The following is a 16,052-nucleotide window of genomic DNA, read 5'->3' on the forward strand; positions in this document are numbered from 1 at the left end:
CACGGGGAAATGGCTTCGCCTCTTTGCGCTTTCTGGGTGCACACAGATTGCAGTAAAACAGGTGCTGCTGTTGTTGAAAAACTTTGGACTTATTTTTTTTAATGCTTTTTATCCACAAGCATCCCCCTAGTTGCTAATCAGGGATTAAAGCATAAAAAATATTTTGAAAAGTCCCTCGGTATTGAACACGTATGTTAAAAACACATATTTTTAACATACGTGTGTAATGTGTGTTGTATACATGTGGTAACAGGAGAAACAACAGGGCTGCAAATCACACTGTTATAAGTGTTTTCTCAGAAAAAGATAGAAGCTGTGGAATGTAATGGACTCTGGAAGTCAAGGATAACTGTACTTATATAAATAAAGGAAATTTTTTTTTTAATTAATTTGTCTTGCTTTGGAAGGCCTGGGTTCGATTCCACCTTGGCCCAGGCCTCTCCCTCTCTCTGTGTGGAGTTTGCATGTTCTCCCCGTGCTTGCGTGGGTTTCCTCCGGGTACTCCGGTTTCCTCCCACATTCCAAAGACATGCACTTACTGGGGTTAGGTTAATTGGCTAATCTAAATTGCCCATAGGTGTGAATGAGAGCATGAATGTGAGTGTGAAAGGTCGTCTGTCCCTCTGTGTTGGCCCTGCAACAGGCTGGCGACCTGTTCAGGGTGTACCCTGCCTCTCGCCCTATGACAGCTGGGATAGGCTCCAGCCCCCCCGCGACCCTTAACAGGATGTGCGGAAGCGAATGGATGGATGGATGGATGGATGGATGTCTTGCTTTGGTAATATAGGTAACAGGGTTGCAGTGGTTAGAGTGATACACTCAATCTAGTCAGGAAAGTATTATTAATATGTCAAAGAGCACTGACCTTTGGTCTACCCATGGTGTTTGCACGTGACTCGATCATGTTACTTCTAATTTGTCATGCCATCTTACTGATTTGCCTCTTCCTTTTCCAGGCTAAATAGGTTTCAGTAACAGGGCTGCAATTACTGTTTTTTAAAATATGTTGATGTTAAATAACATGGTTTAACAAGAGATGTGTCAACAAAATCCCCCCCCCAAAAAAGTGGATTTATAACTTATTTTAATTGTTATATGTGACATGCAATTTGGTTATCAACAAGTTGGGACAAGAGACAAATGCCATTTTGGACGTTCTCGAGAGTTATTTTGTATTTTAAATAATATTTTAGAACCACTTTTCAACAACTGGCTTTACTTTTTTTCTCATTACAAGTGTAATTTACACAACAAATGTATGTCTTAGTGTTTTGTGCATGGATTATTTTCAAATTCGTGGGTGGGACAGAAAATATCCTGCAATTGTAAAGTGGCCCAGTACTATTTTATTATTGTTATATTATAACACCTTCTTTTGTTATTTGTTATACAGCTTTCTTTGCGGTCGTTTGCTACTGTAACTAAGAAAAACATTCATTATTACTAAATTTCACAAAAATGATTAAATGTTTCATGCCATGAGAAAGCCTGGAGATCAGCTGTTTGGTGTCTGGCTGCCGTTTCCTTGACAGTCACCAGGAAGTTGCTTGGTGACGGCCAGCCAATCAGCTGCTCCTCCTCCCGCGATTCGTAGCGAATGTGACGATTGGGTTTGATGTGACGACGGAGGTAAAACATTTTACAAAATGTGGCGTTAAAGGGGCATTCAAAGCTGTGTTACACTTAAACAAACTACAGCCAAGTCAGAGCGGTACGTATTTTCCTGTTGCTCGGCATTTATGGTGGTTTTAATGGGGGTAGTTTCAACTCGTCGCGGTACAGTCAGCCTGTCATATGACTTTAACATGGGGTTCCTGCCTTCTGATTCCTGGAAAGTTTCGTTTATAAAGTAGGTCGATTATTTACACCCAGGAACATCAATTTTTTTTTCGTTATCCGCTGTTTCAGATGGAGGTGAACCGGTTCGACTTCTACATCGGCCTCTCTCTGGCTGTGAGCTCCAGTTTTTTTATCGGTTCAAGTTTCATCTTGAAGAAGAAAGGCCTGCTGCGATTGGCCAGCAAAGGGTCTATGCGAGCAGGTGATGAAATAAAACTGGACATTAATGTAGATTATGTGAATGTTTGAAAAAGTATTTAGAACATTTAATTATAGCTTGAGTAAACAGCAAGTAAAAACACTATGAAATAGCCTTTTAATCAGTGTTATTGCAGTTGTTATGATGGAAATGAGCCAACTTTCATTATTAAAAGTAAGATGGAGGTAGGTTAGTCATCACGCAGCTGTGTTGTATTCGTATATACTGCAATCTCATTAATGATGAGACTCTTATTTACTTAACTATCTAATAAAACTAAAAATTCCATCAGATTATCACATTTTAGAAGGTGAAATAAGAGAATGTGACTTTTTTTTGCCTGAAAAATAACCAGACTATAAATGATTCAGACCACACAACTAAAAGCATAAAAACGAGAAAACATCCGATATTATATTTGGAAAAAAAATTAAGAATTTTCTCTGGTACCTTTAGGGGGTTCTAACAGCCAAGTATGAAGCCACAGCAGTATATAATCCTGTTTGACAAGCAGCTGTTATAGTAACTTATTTAGCCCTTATTTTAAATTACATTTTTTTCCAAATAAAGAATGAATAGACTTGTGGCTGTGAGCCAACAGCTACCTTTGTTGTTTTGGTGATTTTTAGGGATTTCTTAATTAATCAAGAGTCTAAGGCATAAAGCTATCACTTAAGACAGGGAGAAGCATGAAATGCTTACATTTAAGAAGCAAAAGATTGGTATATTTGGCATTTGTGTTTGAAGAACACATACACAGACATTTGTACCTGAATAATAAAAGTATGCTGCACTGGTTATCAGAAAGCCTGTGTAAATTCAAGCTACCTCAGTTCATTGTGTCATGATTGATAAAGTTAAACTGGTTGTTCATAACTGACCCTCCAATGACCCTTAAATCTAGTGAGGGAAGTCTGCAACTGTTATTGTGACATCTACTGCAGTTTTTCTTTGTGTACCTCACAGGTCAAGGAGGACATGCTTACCTGAAAGAATGGCTCTGGTGGGCAGGACTAATTTCAAGTAAGTGAATTGTTTGCGGACTTAATTCTGCCCTTTAATGGGTGACAAGGTCAGGATTCTTCTCAGAAACACTGTTTTCATTGTTTCCTTAAAACAAAACAAGGCTTTTGTGGGTTTGGTATTTTTTTTGCTGATGACATGGCAGCAAGCACTGTACCCACACCAAGTATTCCAAGTACACATTCCTTCAAAGAGCACATTTGCACATGTAGGCTTGGAAGAAAATGTTTAATCTAAGCAGCTTCACCAACTATGAATATATCTGCATACTAATGATGATCTTTGTTGTTGTAGTGGGAGCTGGAGAGGCTGCTAACTTTGCCGCATATGCATTTGCACCAGCCACACTCGTGACTCCTCTTGGAGCATTGAGTGTACTTGTCAGGTAGATGTTTTTAAGTTTTATATTGTAAAACACTATTATTAATGAAACATGCTGTTGGTGTGGTATGGAAATGCATCTGGGTCCGAAAATACTCCCAAATAAATACAGTATATTTACTATAGTTTGCTAAAAGCAGTTGTGTCCAGCTGTGTGTTTATCTATGTTTATTTTTCTTCTCCAGTGCCATGCTGTCCTCTTACTTTCTGAATGAGAGGTTGAATGTGCATGGGAAGATTGGTTGTTTGCTTTGCGTCTTGGGCTCCACCGTCATGGTTATCCATGCACCACAGGAAGAAGAGGTGGCTTCCCTCACTGCCATGTCTCAGAAGCTCTTAGATCCAGGTAGGCCCAGACCAGCTTGATTGCGATCTGATTAACACTGTGGAAGCTGAATCCCAACAAGGGCTTAGATGCTTTTTTTTTTTTTTTTCCACGTTACTAATTCATTCTTGAATGCTCCCATTAGGTTTCATTGTGTTTGCTGTGTGCGTTGTGGGAAGCAGCCTGATTCTTATCTTTGCTGTGGCTCCTCGTTTTGGACAGAAGAATGTGCTGGTCTACATCCTGATCTGCTCTGTGATTGGCTCCCTCTCTGTGTCTTGTGTCAAGGGTCTGGGCATTGGCATTAAGGAGCTGTTTGCCGGGACAGCAGTGCTGAAGGAACCCTTGTTCTGGGCCCTAGTCATCTGCCTGGTAATCTGTGTCAGCCTTCAAATCAACTACCTGAACAAAGCCCTTGACATATTTAACACGTCACTAGTGACTCCTATTTATTACGTCTTCTTCACCACATCTGTCATGGCCTGCTCAGCAATCCTCTTCAAGGAATGGTTAAGAATGACTGTTGATGGAATAGTGGGAACAATCAGTGGGTTCCTCACCATCATTTTGGGAATTTTTCTCCTCCATGCCTTTAAGGACATTACATTTACCTGGGATTCCCTTCCACTTTATCTGAGGAAAGGTCCTCAGGGCTTTCCATGGGGCCAGCAGCCATACTTGGCTCTTCCCAGCCATGACTTACAAGCAGATGAGTTGAATCTGCCCAGAGGAGGAAGCTTAAATGGGGGGTGGGGTATGCACCAAAGAGCACCTTAAGGAGGACCACTATCCTTATTATTACCATATAATATTAATTCTAAAACTTTAATGCATATCACAGCATTATAGTCCATCTTACAAAAAGAACTCAATGGATGAGCAAGGAAGCTTTAAAATGAGTGTAATGCTACCGGTACACTGGATTTTTATTTAAAATTGACATTTTTTTCAGAACATTATAGGTGGTGTACTTTATGAATGTGAATAATTTACTGGTGTGTACATTTGTTTTTTACAGCATATTAAGTAAAAAAAAAAACAAACAAAAAAAAAAAAACAGCCTTCATGAGCTAGATTGTGCCATCTGTGACTGTAATGCAGTCACAATTTTGCAGCTTTAACCTTCATCATACATAAAGATGTGTGAGCTGATTTGGAGTCAGTGTTAGGGTTAAGTGTTAATATGCTCTGAATTTAAATTAGAATAATTTTTCATGTCAGTCACTGTATTACCTCATACAAACCAAAGAATGTTATTTACTTGTATATATTAATTCCCAATGTGTGCCAAGCTGTAACATATCTGTGCTTGAACTGTATTTTGTGTGTTTGATAATGCCAATTAAAACATAATTACAACATCAGTTGACCTCACGCTTCCAAAAGATGGACAGTATTGTTTGGCATTTTGTTTATTGCATATATACAGCCCAGAATCTTTAGCTGCTGATCATGCCTCTTCTGTCAAGACATCTTTAGTTCCTTTAATTACACCAGCATGTAGTTAAGTCCTTGTGCTGTCACAAAAAAACCTAAAACAAATAAACAAACCCCAGCAGGCCAGCTCAGTGTGTTCTTGCATGTTTTAACATTCAGACTCAGTTTCACAGCTTGAGTTTGAATTCTGTGACTTAACACTGACCACAGTTTAAGTTTGTTTGCAACACTCAGATGCCAGCAGAAGACAAAACTACAGGAGTCCATAGTTGGTGTTAATCTCAGGCACTTGTATGGAAAGGTAACATTTTATGTTCCTTTTCCCCATTGGCTGGACAGTTCATACGTACTGTACAGACAGCAGGGTCAGGGATGCGACTCCTCTCAGAGCAGTGCCCATATGCCCGTTAGTGTTCCGAGAGACAGTTTTTAGTCTGACATGGACTCAGAGAACGACCCCCTGCTCCTCTGAGTCTGTTCCAGTCTGTTTAGGATGAACTGGCTGGTGTCAATGAATCGCTCCACGCAGTTAACAAAGCAAGTTTCCGTCCTCGAGTCCAGCTTCGGCCCAGGTTTATCCATGCACTTCTCCTGGAAATAGACACCGAGAAGAAGCAATAGCTCCTGTTAAAGAGTAACAACTTTACGTCACAGTAACATTGTAGCGCAGGAGCGCCACTTCATGACTCGGACATGCTCCTTCTAAACACTGAAAGTAGAAGTCAAAAGTGTATTTTGTACCCGTTAATAAGCACAAAGCAAATTCTCTAGCGGTACTTCGTGACCTCACACAAGTCTGATTTTTGTCCAGTGTGGCATTAACCTTAAAATACTACATTTCCCCCACGTTTCACTTCACCCCGCTACTCTTTTCCAAAGCGCCGATTAGATCGGGGTAGTGGCTTGGGGGAAATTAAATGTAAGCGTTTGCCTCGCAAACATTTTACTCTTGAATGTCTGCTTATAAAGGTTAAAAAAAAAAAAAACGTTAATGATTGCTTAAGAAAAGCACTGTGCTTGGATACAGGCAGGACTCAGCCGGTGTTTATAAAACGTTTCATTCCAGTTTTGGTGTAATTTTCTGGCCACAGCAAATTAAAAACAAAAACGAATTTGTAACTTTTTGTGTAATACAAATCATACTAGCTATTAGCTATAAACATTAGACTAATAGTATTTTTTAAAAAAAAGGCAAATAGCAGAGCTGTACTGACAGCTTAGCGATTATCTTACCCAGCAAACCTCCGTCATTTGATGCACCAGCTGCTGAAATCTTTGTTTTTGAGACTCTATTTCGATGAACTGCTGAAGCTGAGGGTCTGCTGTCGCTCCCTGGCCGTCCATACTTGCTTATAAAGAGGTTGTATTAGTAATATTTGGCAATTTTTCAGCGCCGAACGGCTTTATTGCTGACCTTCACGTGTGTATGAACGACGGGAAACGGGAAGTAGTTCAGCCAATCACGTTGCGCGTTTCTGTGACACGCTCCGTCATCATGCACGCGTAATAACAGCCGTATCCATTTGATGGCACATTTAAACATCTGTTTTCTAATACGTGAATGAGGATAACAGCATGTTCATTTTTCATATTTATTCCACACTATGTTTCAGACATTTCAAAGCCGGGCATACTTGGCTTTTATTTGTGCAATACACATGGGCTTACAAAGCTTGCTTAGACAGGTAAAGATGTTTGCACATTCCACAAATATTAAACAAAAGTCACTAAATTCATACAATCTCAATCCGGTGGGGTTTCATAAAATATACACAATTTAAACGCTACTCTATAGAAACGTACTTTTACTTATGTGACGAAAAGGACAGTATAATCAGTGAGCAATGGTGATATTCACAGGACCTCGGTGTGCTGTTAACTCTTTCAGTAATTGTGTTATCTTCCCAGGCACGTCTGAAGATGCTGCTCTGTATGCTTCAGCGTGAACTGTTGATGTTTTATGCTGATAAATTACTCTGAGGCCTACTGGAGCTCATACAGCAAATCCTGAACAGTCAGCGCCAGCTCCTGAAAGTTGGGTCGCTCCTCTGCTTTCTGCAAGAAAAATCAGAGAGAAACTCTAAGATTCAGAAAATATTCGCAATTCAACACCATCTGCTGAGGATCGCAATAAAATACAAAATTCACTTACATCAAGCCAACAGCTTGACATAATGCTGTAAACCTTTTCATTGGCCAGCTGGGGGCGGTAGAGGCGCAGCCCCCTCGACACCTGATCCACTATTTCCGTGTTGTTGAGGCGCTCATACGGAAGCCGTCCCAAAGTGTACACTTCCCACATTAAAACGCCTGATAAATTATATGAACAGTTAGAATTTAAAATGATTATTCGTTATATATGAAATGCTGCAAAAATTTCATATAACTCTTAAAAGTGATGAGAATATTTCTCATCAGTTTTAAGAAGGCCAAAGTGGCCCAAAAAATGTCAAAATAAAAAAAATAAAGGCTATCAATAAAACAACATACAATTACGTGCATACAAATTTGTGAAAAAAATGTAGGTATTAATATATAAAATGTGACATAAATTTATTTTCCATTTAATTATTCAATTAATGCGATTTTTAAACAATTTATTTATTGGTGTATTTATTTATACATGAGTTTCCCAGTGTATTTACCCCTATTTGTTTCCCCACAGTTATTTTCTCTATGCAGCACAGTAAATATTCATTTACTTATTGAGTCTTTTATTCCTTTATGTTTTATTTTTGGAGTTTTTTTGTCCACTCACTTTGAAATACATCAACAAAATAACCCCCAAAAAAAGTGTAGAGTATGCATTACTTACCATATGCCCAGATGTCTGACTTACTGCTGAATTTGCAGTAAAGAAGGACCTCCGGTGGCGACCAGCGAACAGGAAATTTTGCACCTGCCGAGCTTGTGTATTCATCATCTAAAACATACCTGATGGGTGATATGGAGAAGCAGGAGGAATTATGGGATAATATTGTACTGCATGATTTACCAGTGTGAATGTTCTTTCTGGAAGCATTTTACCTTGATAGGCCAAAGTCAGTCACTTTGACTGTGCCGTTTCCATCTACTAAACAGTTCCTGGCAGCCTGATGACAAAACAAACAGAAGCATAATCATTAAACATTCAGCAGTGGAATGCAGTGGGATTTTTCTTTTTCAACTTTCACACAGTAGGTAATTGTCTCTCACCAGGTCTCTGTGGATGTACTGGTGTGACTCAAGGTAGGCCATGCCCTCTGAGACATCTTTGCACATCTCTAGGAGCTGGACGGTTGTTGGGTGCTGCTTCAGACCCTCCTTGAGGTATGTGAGCAGGCAGCCATTTGCAAGGTACTCAGTCACTATATAAATAGGCCTTTGTTTGGTGCACACACCATAGAGCTGGACCAGGTTTTCATGGCGAAGCTTCCTTGTTTGAGCAAAAAAAGAGAAGGAAGTGTTATGCGTTGGTTTTCCTCAAAGAAGTTATAAGAATTACCCTTTGAGTATGAGAGATCAGCTTTATCAGGAGTGTTGGTTGTGCTTACATCATGATTTTGGCTTCGTCTATGAAATCATCTTCTGACATAGAGCCCTCTTTAATCATTTTAATGGCCACATCATGCTGTCCCTGCCACTTCCCATACTTCACCACGCCAAACTGGCCGGAGCCCAACTCCTTGATGAAGGTGAGGTGGTGTGGGTCGATCTCCCACACACCTGCATCAAACAAAAGAGAATGAAGGAGTTCCTTTAGGATGCAGCAACCTCATTAAAATAACAGTTTGACACTTTGAATATATCTTTTTAGCACTGCTGCTGAGAGATAAATTAGATACTGTTCTTGGTTAGCAAAAAGACTGAAAAGATTTTTCTTTTTTGAAGCTAAAAAAGCAGGGGACTTCAGCTTGATCCACTACACAGACAGGAAAATATTATCAATCTTCTGCTCTAACTGCAGACACAAAAGTGAAAGTACTTCCTCAAATATACAAATATCCCATAACACTGTTAAAACACTGTTAAAACTGTGTCTGCAGTTCAAGTGCTGTCATACACTTACCATAACCAAGCCCTGCTGTGGATGGGGGCCGTGTCCGGTTAGAAACGATGTGTTTGAGTCTGCTTACCATACCTAGTGAGGGAAATAAATAAACAAACCACATTACCTATTAAAATGGTCATTTTTGATGGGTAAGATGACAGAAATGCGGATTGTATGATTTGACTAAATCATTTAACTTGGATATGTGCTTGAATGGACTACCTTAAAAGAAGACGTTAAAAAAGAAACAAACAAAAAACATGTTTCTTAATTCTTTGGCATAAAAAAACTATAAATTTAACTTGAATAAAGTGGAACTTAATAAGGAGAAAAGAATAATTGAACCCATTTCTAACCCCCCCCCCCCCCCCCCCCCCCCACACACACACACACACACACACACTTACTTCCCTATGACTCATTTCCTTTTTCCTGTTACCATAATCAAATTTGAAAATTATTGTATTGTGCAACCAATACCACAGCATTAAAGTCCAGAATATGGGTTATTAAATAGCCATATATCCCGGGCTGTTATATTGACCTGCTGAATTGTGCTGGTGATAGTTGATGAGCTCTGCGATGGTGTTAAAATTATGCTTCTCTGCCAAGTAATACTGGCCCTGCGGGGTGGTGCAGATGTTATAATGTCGGCAGCTTCCAGCAGCTTCCCTGTGGAGAGAAGAGTAAGAGCAGCATGAGTAGATTTGGTCCACAGATTTTCACTGGAACCACACAACAGGAACCATTTATCATATATGCATAATCAGGTAAAATCTCCTCAGTGTTCTGAACAGTGTAGCTCAGTCTTGGAATAAAAAAAGTTCAGCAGATGCATTAGTCCTGGTTTTGCATACATAATTTACATCTCTCTCCCACTGTGGGCCACGGTTTCCGCTTTCATTACAAACAGTTCTTCTTTTCACGCGTTCACACATGACTGGAGCCAGTGGATATTCTATATAAATGGTAGCAGTGTTTAACACCACTGAGCTTACTCACCCACCGCCCTTAGTAAGCAGAGACACAGTGTATTTCCCGGCTTTGCTTGAGTCCCGTACCAAGAAGCCTCCATCTTTGTTCTGATGACGGGAAGCAACATATTTCATGAGTTTTGACTTACATATAGTCCAGAAACTTATTTTTAGGTGATGTCGTATATATATTATACACTGATAATTTAGTTATGGGGTTACCTCAGTCTTTAACAGCTTTTCTGCTTGGCTACGGTTCATATTCTTGCAATACCAGCTGTAAAAAAAATAATTTGAATGTTTCCTGGATTCTGTTGTATTAATACAACAACAAGTACACACATATATGACATAATTACACCTATTTAGAGGCAGGAAAACAACACTGATACTCACTCAAATCTTTCTAGCCCCTTTTCTGCTTCAACAACATAATTACTTGGTATATAACCTTCATTCCTAAAAAAGAAAAGAAAAGATTATAGATAACATCAACAGACGAGCCCACACAAAACATGCATTTTTGCTTAACCATAAAATATTTGTCAACACCGGCAGCATGTCGTGTTGACTCTTATACATCATTCAAATGAATCAAATAGTAGATAAATTCATTTCTATGCAAATTTTCTCATTTTTCTGAAGTAAGAGTCATGCAGCCCTGGAAGTTAAAATCTGCATGGCCATTTTTAGAACTTTCTTCCGCTCGTTATAGACTTGTAAGAATTATTTTTTATCTGCGTGCTTCAAAATCATCCATAATCACAAAGACAGATCACTGAATATCTGTCTTCATGATTATGGAGCTTGCAGTTGGTTTACTTTAGACAGCATTGTAAGTATCCAGTGTAAATTGATTGCTCTTGTTTTTTTAATTGTGTGATGAACTACTTGCAGTCTTCCTTCTTTGTCGCACTCTTTTGAGTCAGGTCATGACATTTGTAGGTCTCCTAATTTTTGTGCGATCTCTAGTCACCTCACCCGTATTTGTCTCGGGCTCTCCACCAGTTTGCGTCAGACCTCTCCAGGATGGTGTACTCCTCATCCTTCTGTAGCTCCAGGTCTTGCGGTGTCATGGGTGTGTAATTGTACTCAGCTACGACAGTCATGCTTGCAGGGTTAGCAGGCGGGTCAGGAGGCTGTGGACGCAAAGGACGAGTAGGCTTTTCCTGAAAAAAAAAAAAGATTGGTCATTTAATATAGAAAAAACAAAATAGTGCATACTTGGTGATCTCAAAGTACTGGGTACCTCTGTAGGGGTCGGAGGAAGTGGTTTCCTGGAGCCCCTTCGCCGAGATGGTTGAGATGTAAAACCTATAAAGGCATTATTTGATATATGTGTTGATAAATTTAAAGGTTTAGTTACTGATCATTTCAGACTTTAAAATTACAGAGAGTCTAATTCTCACCATTCTTACTATCAAGCACTTTGCAACCCATGGCTTGTTTAACTTCCTGGTGGCAGCACAGCCACACCCCATCAACCCAGAAACATGGATGGTACTTCTGCATCAGGTCTTTGTTGAAGCGCACCACTGTACACATAAATTAACACACGCGAACTTAAGATGCATAAGATATGGTCATGTTGTTGTAAGACGGGTATGAGATACTGCAACAAGACTGTACATGTACACTTACATTCTTTAAGCTTGTTTATCCAGTGAACCCGTACATCTTCAGTCTTTGAAAATATGTACAGCGGCCCTTCATCATAAATGATCTGTGGAAAAATCCACATCACATCAAGACAGCGATTATTTCTTTGTTTGTTTGTATTTTTTCATTCTGAAGTTGATAAAAGAAAGTATGCTATTGCAGTATAGATTGCCGCAAGTGAGGCAAAACTCTGTTCAAATGCATTAAGGGAAATTCAACACATAAACCCCACAAACTGTCACTTTGGGTTTTCTTCTAATTAAGGCATTTTTATCCTAATTTTTTTTTACTATTTATGGCAACACTGGCACTAAAAGCCCCTGGTTCATCTGAGTGTGAGAGGTAGTTTCACTTCTTAACCACGAACTTTCACAGTGTTAACTGTTGGAGGACTGGACAGCTGTTGGACAGCCTCACTCATGCTGCTGTGAGGCTAAGAAGAGGTAGCAGTGAAAGAAAGCAAAGTATAAATTTCATACAAAGACGGGTTAGACAGGATAGAAGCATTTGAATGAGTCCTGTTTGTAACCTTAGTAGTGAATATTAGATAGAAAAATGCCTACCTGGAATGGATAGATGCGCTCTGGGGGGGCATTGGGCTCTGGCTGGACTATCTCAACGCACTTGATCTTCTCTAGGTCAACTGACCCTTTCAAACCTTTTCGCTTCTGCTTAGCAGAAGAGGAAACAGGCAAGCCCAAGAAAAAGAGCAAAATGTGTATTTTGGGGTTCAAAGTTGCCAGCCAACATTAATATGAAACAAACCTTTCTGTAGTTCTATATACGTACCGCTTTGTCAGGATCATAGTCATAGTAGGCTATTTTTTCTGGAGTGAGAACAAACAGTCTCTCTTTGTAGTTTAAGGGTGAGGTCTTCTTCTTCTGCTGAGATCTTTTAACGAAGATTTCTTCCAGTATAGAGTCTGACATGATTCAATCAGGATTCATCTACACTGGAACAAGTGATGAATGCATTTATAAAGCATGAGAGCAGTGTAACACCTTCTTTGTGAGAGAACATCACTAAGTAGTATGTTCACACCTCGACTTCGACAACAGTCATTTTGAGAGCTGTGACTGGCTAACTGTAAGTCACAGCTAACTGTGCTCAGCGTTATAATCAAGCCTTGGGTTTTGCTGCACTTTGCACTTATTCAGTGTTTTTATTTCCTTTGAAAAGCATTTTAACAGAATTTAATACCTAACCAATGTTCATAGAGCTGGAGCAATGCCACCGTAACAGGTGAGACTGGAGATGTGAAACGAGATGAACAGCCATGCAGTGTGAGTGCATATCAGTGTCTGATTAGCTGTAGTTTGCATAAGCCCTGCTTTTCATCCTGGCAACATCATCGGTTTCCAACATTTGCCTCTGTGGCACATCTGTTTCTCTCAGCTGTTACATCCTGGTCATCTTCTCAGCTAGTTTAAAGGAATATGGTATTTAATTTGTCTTTGTCTTTAGCATGAATCTATTCTACCTGATTTGAAGGCTATTTTATGATCCAGAAATAGTATAGTTATTTCATTTCACATCCCTATACAAAGTAGATATGATTAGTTTTTTGGTGTTTACAGAAGCAGTATCTAAATAAAATTTGTTTGCCGGCAATCATATCATGTAAAATATCACTCTTACTATCAGACTTCCTTTCCCTCTGGCACATAAATACATTTTACCATTATCATGAGATAAGTAGGCAAATGAAAAAGGCTCTCTTTATGCTTTATGGCAGCATACTGTGTCTTGTTTGCAGCACCTCCTAACAACCTGCATTGAAATGAAACTTGCACTTCAAAAACAAGACATACAGTCTCTAAATGAGAGTGGAGGGGAGCATTACGCCACTCCACTTGATAAAGGGACAGTAACATCCCTTTATCAAAATTAGTAATGCAGCGACATTAAAATCCTGATTTTTTTTTTTGGAAGAAAAAACTTAGCTGGAACTTAGTTCAGAAAAATCGTGACAACTAATGAAAAGAAAGTCGAATGACATTGATATTGAATGATTTACCCAACTGGATGTCAGTAGATACACCAGCCACAGGTCAGTGTGTAGACTGGCCCGTCATTAGGAAGCTAAGTCAGATCTAGTTGTGACCAATGCAGAACTAAAACTGGAATCTCATCAAACGACCAAAAAAAACTGCTGTATTCCCAACAACATGTTCTCAAAAGGCAGCAAAAACGAGCTAATGCAGGGAAGTCACAGGGTCAAACTTACTGTTCAAATGTGAGCCATCAAATTCTCAAACTCACCCGTGTCACACAGCTGAATGCTCACTATGCGTCAGTTTCTGTCAGATGTGTGCGCACTTCAGCTCAGCCTATTTTCAGCTTAGAGAGAGAGAGAACTTCCTTCTATCACCATGAAGTGTAACTGCAGCCCTACCAGAAGCTTCTGTTGCACCCTTCTGTCTGAAATTTCTTCACACTCGAGCGACAGTACCCACTGGTTTTGTTTGTGCCGTCGTGAGCAGACAGAGGTGTTCCCTATTCTGTGAAACATTGTTTACTCATTCCTCATTTGACACGACCTGTGTTTTCTCACATCACTAACTTGAGGGAAGGTCAATAAACTCTGATAACGGATACTCAAAACACTGATATTTGCCTCTAAATAAGTGAAGCCTTCAGACTGAAACTGTGCAGCTACTGATGGATTGTGGCTACTTACAGAATTATGGTTTTTTGCTTTTTCTGATGGGAGTTGACTCATGGTGGCTGACACAGACAAAGCTATAGGGAAGTTGCATCAGTATTGCGTTGCAATATGAAGAGAGAAGAAACTCTATACCCTGCAGCTCTTCTTACCTGACACTACCTCTCTCAAATGTTGCTATGTATGATTTGGACATTTGAAAGGCATGTTATGTACTGATGGTGGCCAGTTTTTTTTTTTTTTTTTTTTAGCAAATTAACTAAAAACAAATCACAGATGTAAAGGTTTTCATTGCAAAAGAATATAATGTGCATTTGCATTTCACTCTGTGAGTGACCTGAACTCTATACTCTTAAATAGGCCACTGTATCACTACACCCTGTGTGTGTGTGTAGGGCAATTAGGTAGCACAGAAATAATTATAACTACTCATGAAAATATTTTTTTTAAATTGTAAAATGTACAAATTTAACTGCATAATGTCTGCTGTGAGTGACAGCAGACACAAGCTTATCATGGAAGACTAATGTTAACAGGAACCTTTAAAGATGCTGTATTTCCTGATGTTTCCTGGTAGATAAGTGGTATGTGCAATAAAACGTGTACTTGTGTGTGTGTGTGTGTGGGTGTGTGTGTGTGTGTGTGTGTGTGTGTGTGTGTGTGTGTGTGTGTGTGTGTGTGTGTGTGTGCATACATAACAAACAGAGAGAGAAAAAAAGAGAGTAATGTCACAAGAGGTATTCTAACCACAAAGAATACTCAGGCATATTAAGATACTGCATACACTTAAACACTGTGGTAACCTGTGAGGGGTATTTCTCAGGATATGAAAATTTCCCATGATGCATGCACGTATTAAAAACATCTCAGTGTCCGTATGAAAGTTTAATGCAAGATATCCATCAGGCATAAAGTAAAGTGTTGGTAACCATGTGAAGCTACTATCTGACCAGCGATGCAACATGTATTTAACCACTTTTGTGCTATAAAAAAAAAAAAACACTTTCATGAAAGTGTACAAACATGCAGCAAGTTCTCAGCACTTTCTCAGCGCACAACAGTGCATTCATGTCCAGAAAACATTCAATAGGCTATATATCCTTGAGGTTTAGCTGAAAATGTTCCAGTAAAGATTTGCATACAAACTAAATTATGGTGGGTTTCAGTTGAGTACTTGCACCAGTCTACGTAGTCTTTCAGATGAAGTGTACTCAAAGTCTGCTTCTCTCATTTTTAGTTCTGTGAACAAAGTGACTAAAAATACTTATTTTAGAAAGCATTGGTACTTACCCAGGTACCCAAAAATGACACACATCAGATAGACAACTGTAGATGCTGAGGCCTGAAGGGTGACAAGAACCTTTGCCTCAGTAGCTGGCTTTCCATAAAATGTGCATTGGTCTGTGATGCAACAAGCTTAAAACACACCCATCGAGAGGAATCAGCGGTGCTTACTTCTCCTTTTTCTTGCTGCTGATTTTCATATCAACCCCTGTAGACAGTTTTGGTGATAAGTGGA

The 16,052-nt window shown here is 39.4% G+C and overlaps 3 protein-coding genes across 5 annotated transcripts; 1 reads left to right on the plus strand and 2 right to left on the minus strand.

Annotated features, from left to right (window-relative positions):
* Window positions 1-1,538: 1,538 nt before the first annotated feature.
* Window positions 1,539-4,685, plus strand: LOC115786659 (magnesium transporter NIPA2). Of its 2 annotated transcripts, none has more exons than XM_030738963.1 (6): window positions 1,539-1,629; window positions 1,909-2,041; window positions 3,005-3,061; window positions 3,356-3,446; window positions 3,628-3,788; window positions 3,913-4,685. In XM_030738963.1, the coding sequence occupies exons 2-6, from the start codon at window positions 1,909-1,911 to the stop codon at window positions 4,542-4,544; spliced, it is 1,074 nt and encodes a 357-aa protein (XP_030594823.1). In that variant the 5' UTR covers window positions 1,539-1,629; the 3' UTR covers window positions 4,545-4,685. The 2 variants fall into 2 exon arrangements, with proteins under 2 accessions (XP_030594823.1, XP_030594822.1); XM_030738962.1 differs by having other exon boundaries at window positions 1,552-1,711.
* A 629-nt stretch (window positions 4,686-5,314) lies between these two features.
* timm8a (translocase of inner mitochondrial membrane 8 homolog A (yeast)) lies at window positions 5,315-6,653 on the minus strand. Its single transcript, XM_030738964.1, has 2 exons — window positions 6,438-6,653; window positions 5,315-5,795 (listed from the first exon to the last, which is right to left on the minus strand). Exons 1-2 carry the CDS (start codon window positions 6,546-6,548, stop codon window positions 5,634-5,636), a joined length of 273 nt encoding a protein of 90 aa, XP_030594824.1. The 5' UTR covers window positions 6,549-6,653; the 3' UTR covers window positions 5,315-5,633.
* Window positions 6,654-6,792: 139 nt separating this feature from the next.
* btk (Bruton agammaglobulinemia tyrosine kinase) lies at window positions 6,793-15,912 on the minus strand. 2 transcript variants are annotated; one of them, XM_030738961.1, is made up of 19 exons: window positions 15,824-15,866; window positions 14,131-14,208; window positions 12,657-12,820; window positions 12,431-12,535; window positions 11,850-11,931; window positions 11,618-11,743; window positions 11,458-11,522; window positions 11,190-11,377; window positions 10,605-10,667; window positions 10,431-10,485; window positions 10,237-10,316; window positions 9,779-9,906; window positions 9,253-9,324; window positions 8,738-8,909; window positions 8,400-8,619; window positions 8,232-8,296; window positions 8,020-8,138; window positions 7,357-7,514; window positions 6,793-7,259 (listed from the first exon to the last, which is right to left on the minus strand). In XM_030738961.1, exons 3-19 carry the CDS (start codon window positions 12,795-12,797, stop codon window positions 7,188-7,190), a joined length of 1,911 nt encoding a protein of 636 aa, XP_030594821.1. In that variant the 5' UTR covers window positions 12,798-12,820; window positions 14,131-14,208; window positions 15,824-15,866; the 3' UTR covers window positions 6,793-7,187. The 2 variants fall into 2 exon arrangements, with proteins under 2 accessions (XP_030594821.1, XP_030594820.1); XM_030738960.1 differs by lacking the exon at window positions 14,131-14,208 and having other exon boundaries at window positions 15,824-15,912.
* Window positions 15,913-16,052: the final 140 nt, after the last annotated feature.

The sequence above is a fragment of the Archocentrus centrarchus genome, chromosome 10, assembly GCF_007364275.1.
Source record: "Archocentrus centrarchus isolate MPI-CPG fArcCen1 chromosome 10, fArcCen1, whole genome shotgun sequence".
NCBI classification, from domain to species: domain Eukaryota; kingdom Metazoa; phylum Chordata; class Actinopteri; order Cichliformes; family Cichlidae; genus Archocentrus; species Archocentrus centrarchus.

What these genes read in the sequence shown, in the direction of transcription:
- btk (XM_030738960.1), bottom strand. Translation starts at nt 12,797, where the DNA reads ATGTCAGACTCTATACTGGAAGAAATCTTCGTTAAAAGATCTCAGCAG. An exon ending in CTGCTTACTAAGGGCGGTGG is followed by an intron (nt 9,907 to 10,236) that starts GTGAGTAAGCTC and finishes TTCTCTCCACAG; the next exon opens with GGAAGCTGCTGGAAGCTGCC. An exon ending in AGTACATCCACAGAGACCTG is followed by an intron (nt 8,297 to 8,399) that starts GTGAGAGACAAT and finishes TTTTGTCATCAG; the next exon opens with GCTGCCAGGAACTGTTTAGT.
- timm8a (XM_030738964.1), bottom strand. Translation starts at nt 6,548, where the DNA reads ATGGACGGCCAGGGAGCGACAGCAGACCCTCAGCTTCAGCAGTTCATC. An exon ending in AAATGACGGAGGTTTGCTGG is followed by an intron (nt 5,796 to 6,437) that starts GTAAGATAATCG and finishes GTCTATTTCCAG; the next exon opens with GAGAAGTGCATGGATAAACC.
- LOC115786659 (XM_030738963.1), top strand. Translation starts at nt 1,909, where the DNA reads ATGGAGGTGAACCGGTTCGACTTCTACATCGGCCTCTCTCTGGCTGTG. An exon ending in CAAAGGGTCTATGCGAGCAG is followed by an intron (nt 2,042 to 3,004) that starts GTGATGAAATAA and finishes TGTACCTCACAG; the next exon opens with GTCAAGGAGGACATGCTTAC. An exon ending in GTGGGCAGGACTAATTTCAA is followed by an intron (nt 3,062 to 3,355) that starts GTAAGTGAATTG and finishes TTGTTGTTGTAG; the next exon opens with TGGGAGCTGGAGAGGCTGCT.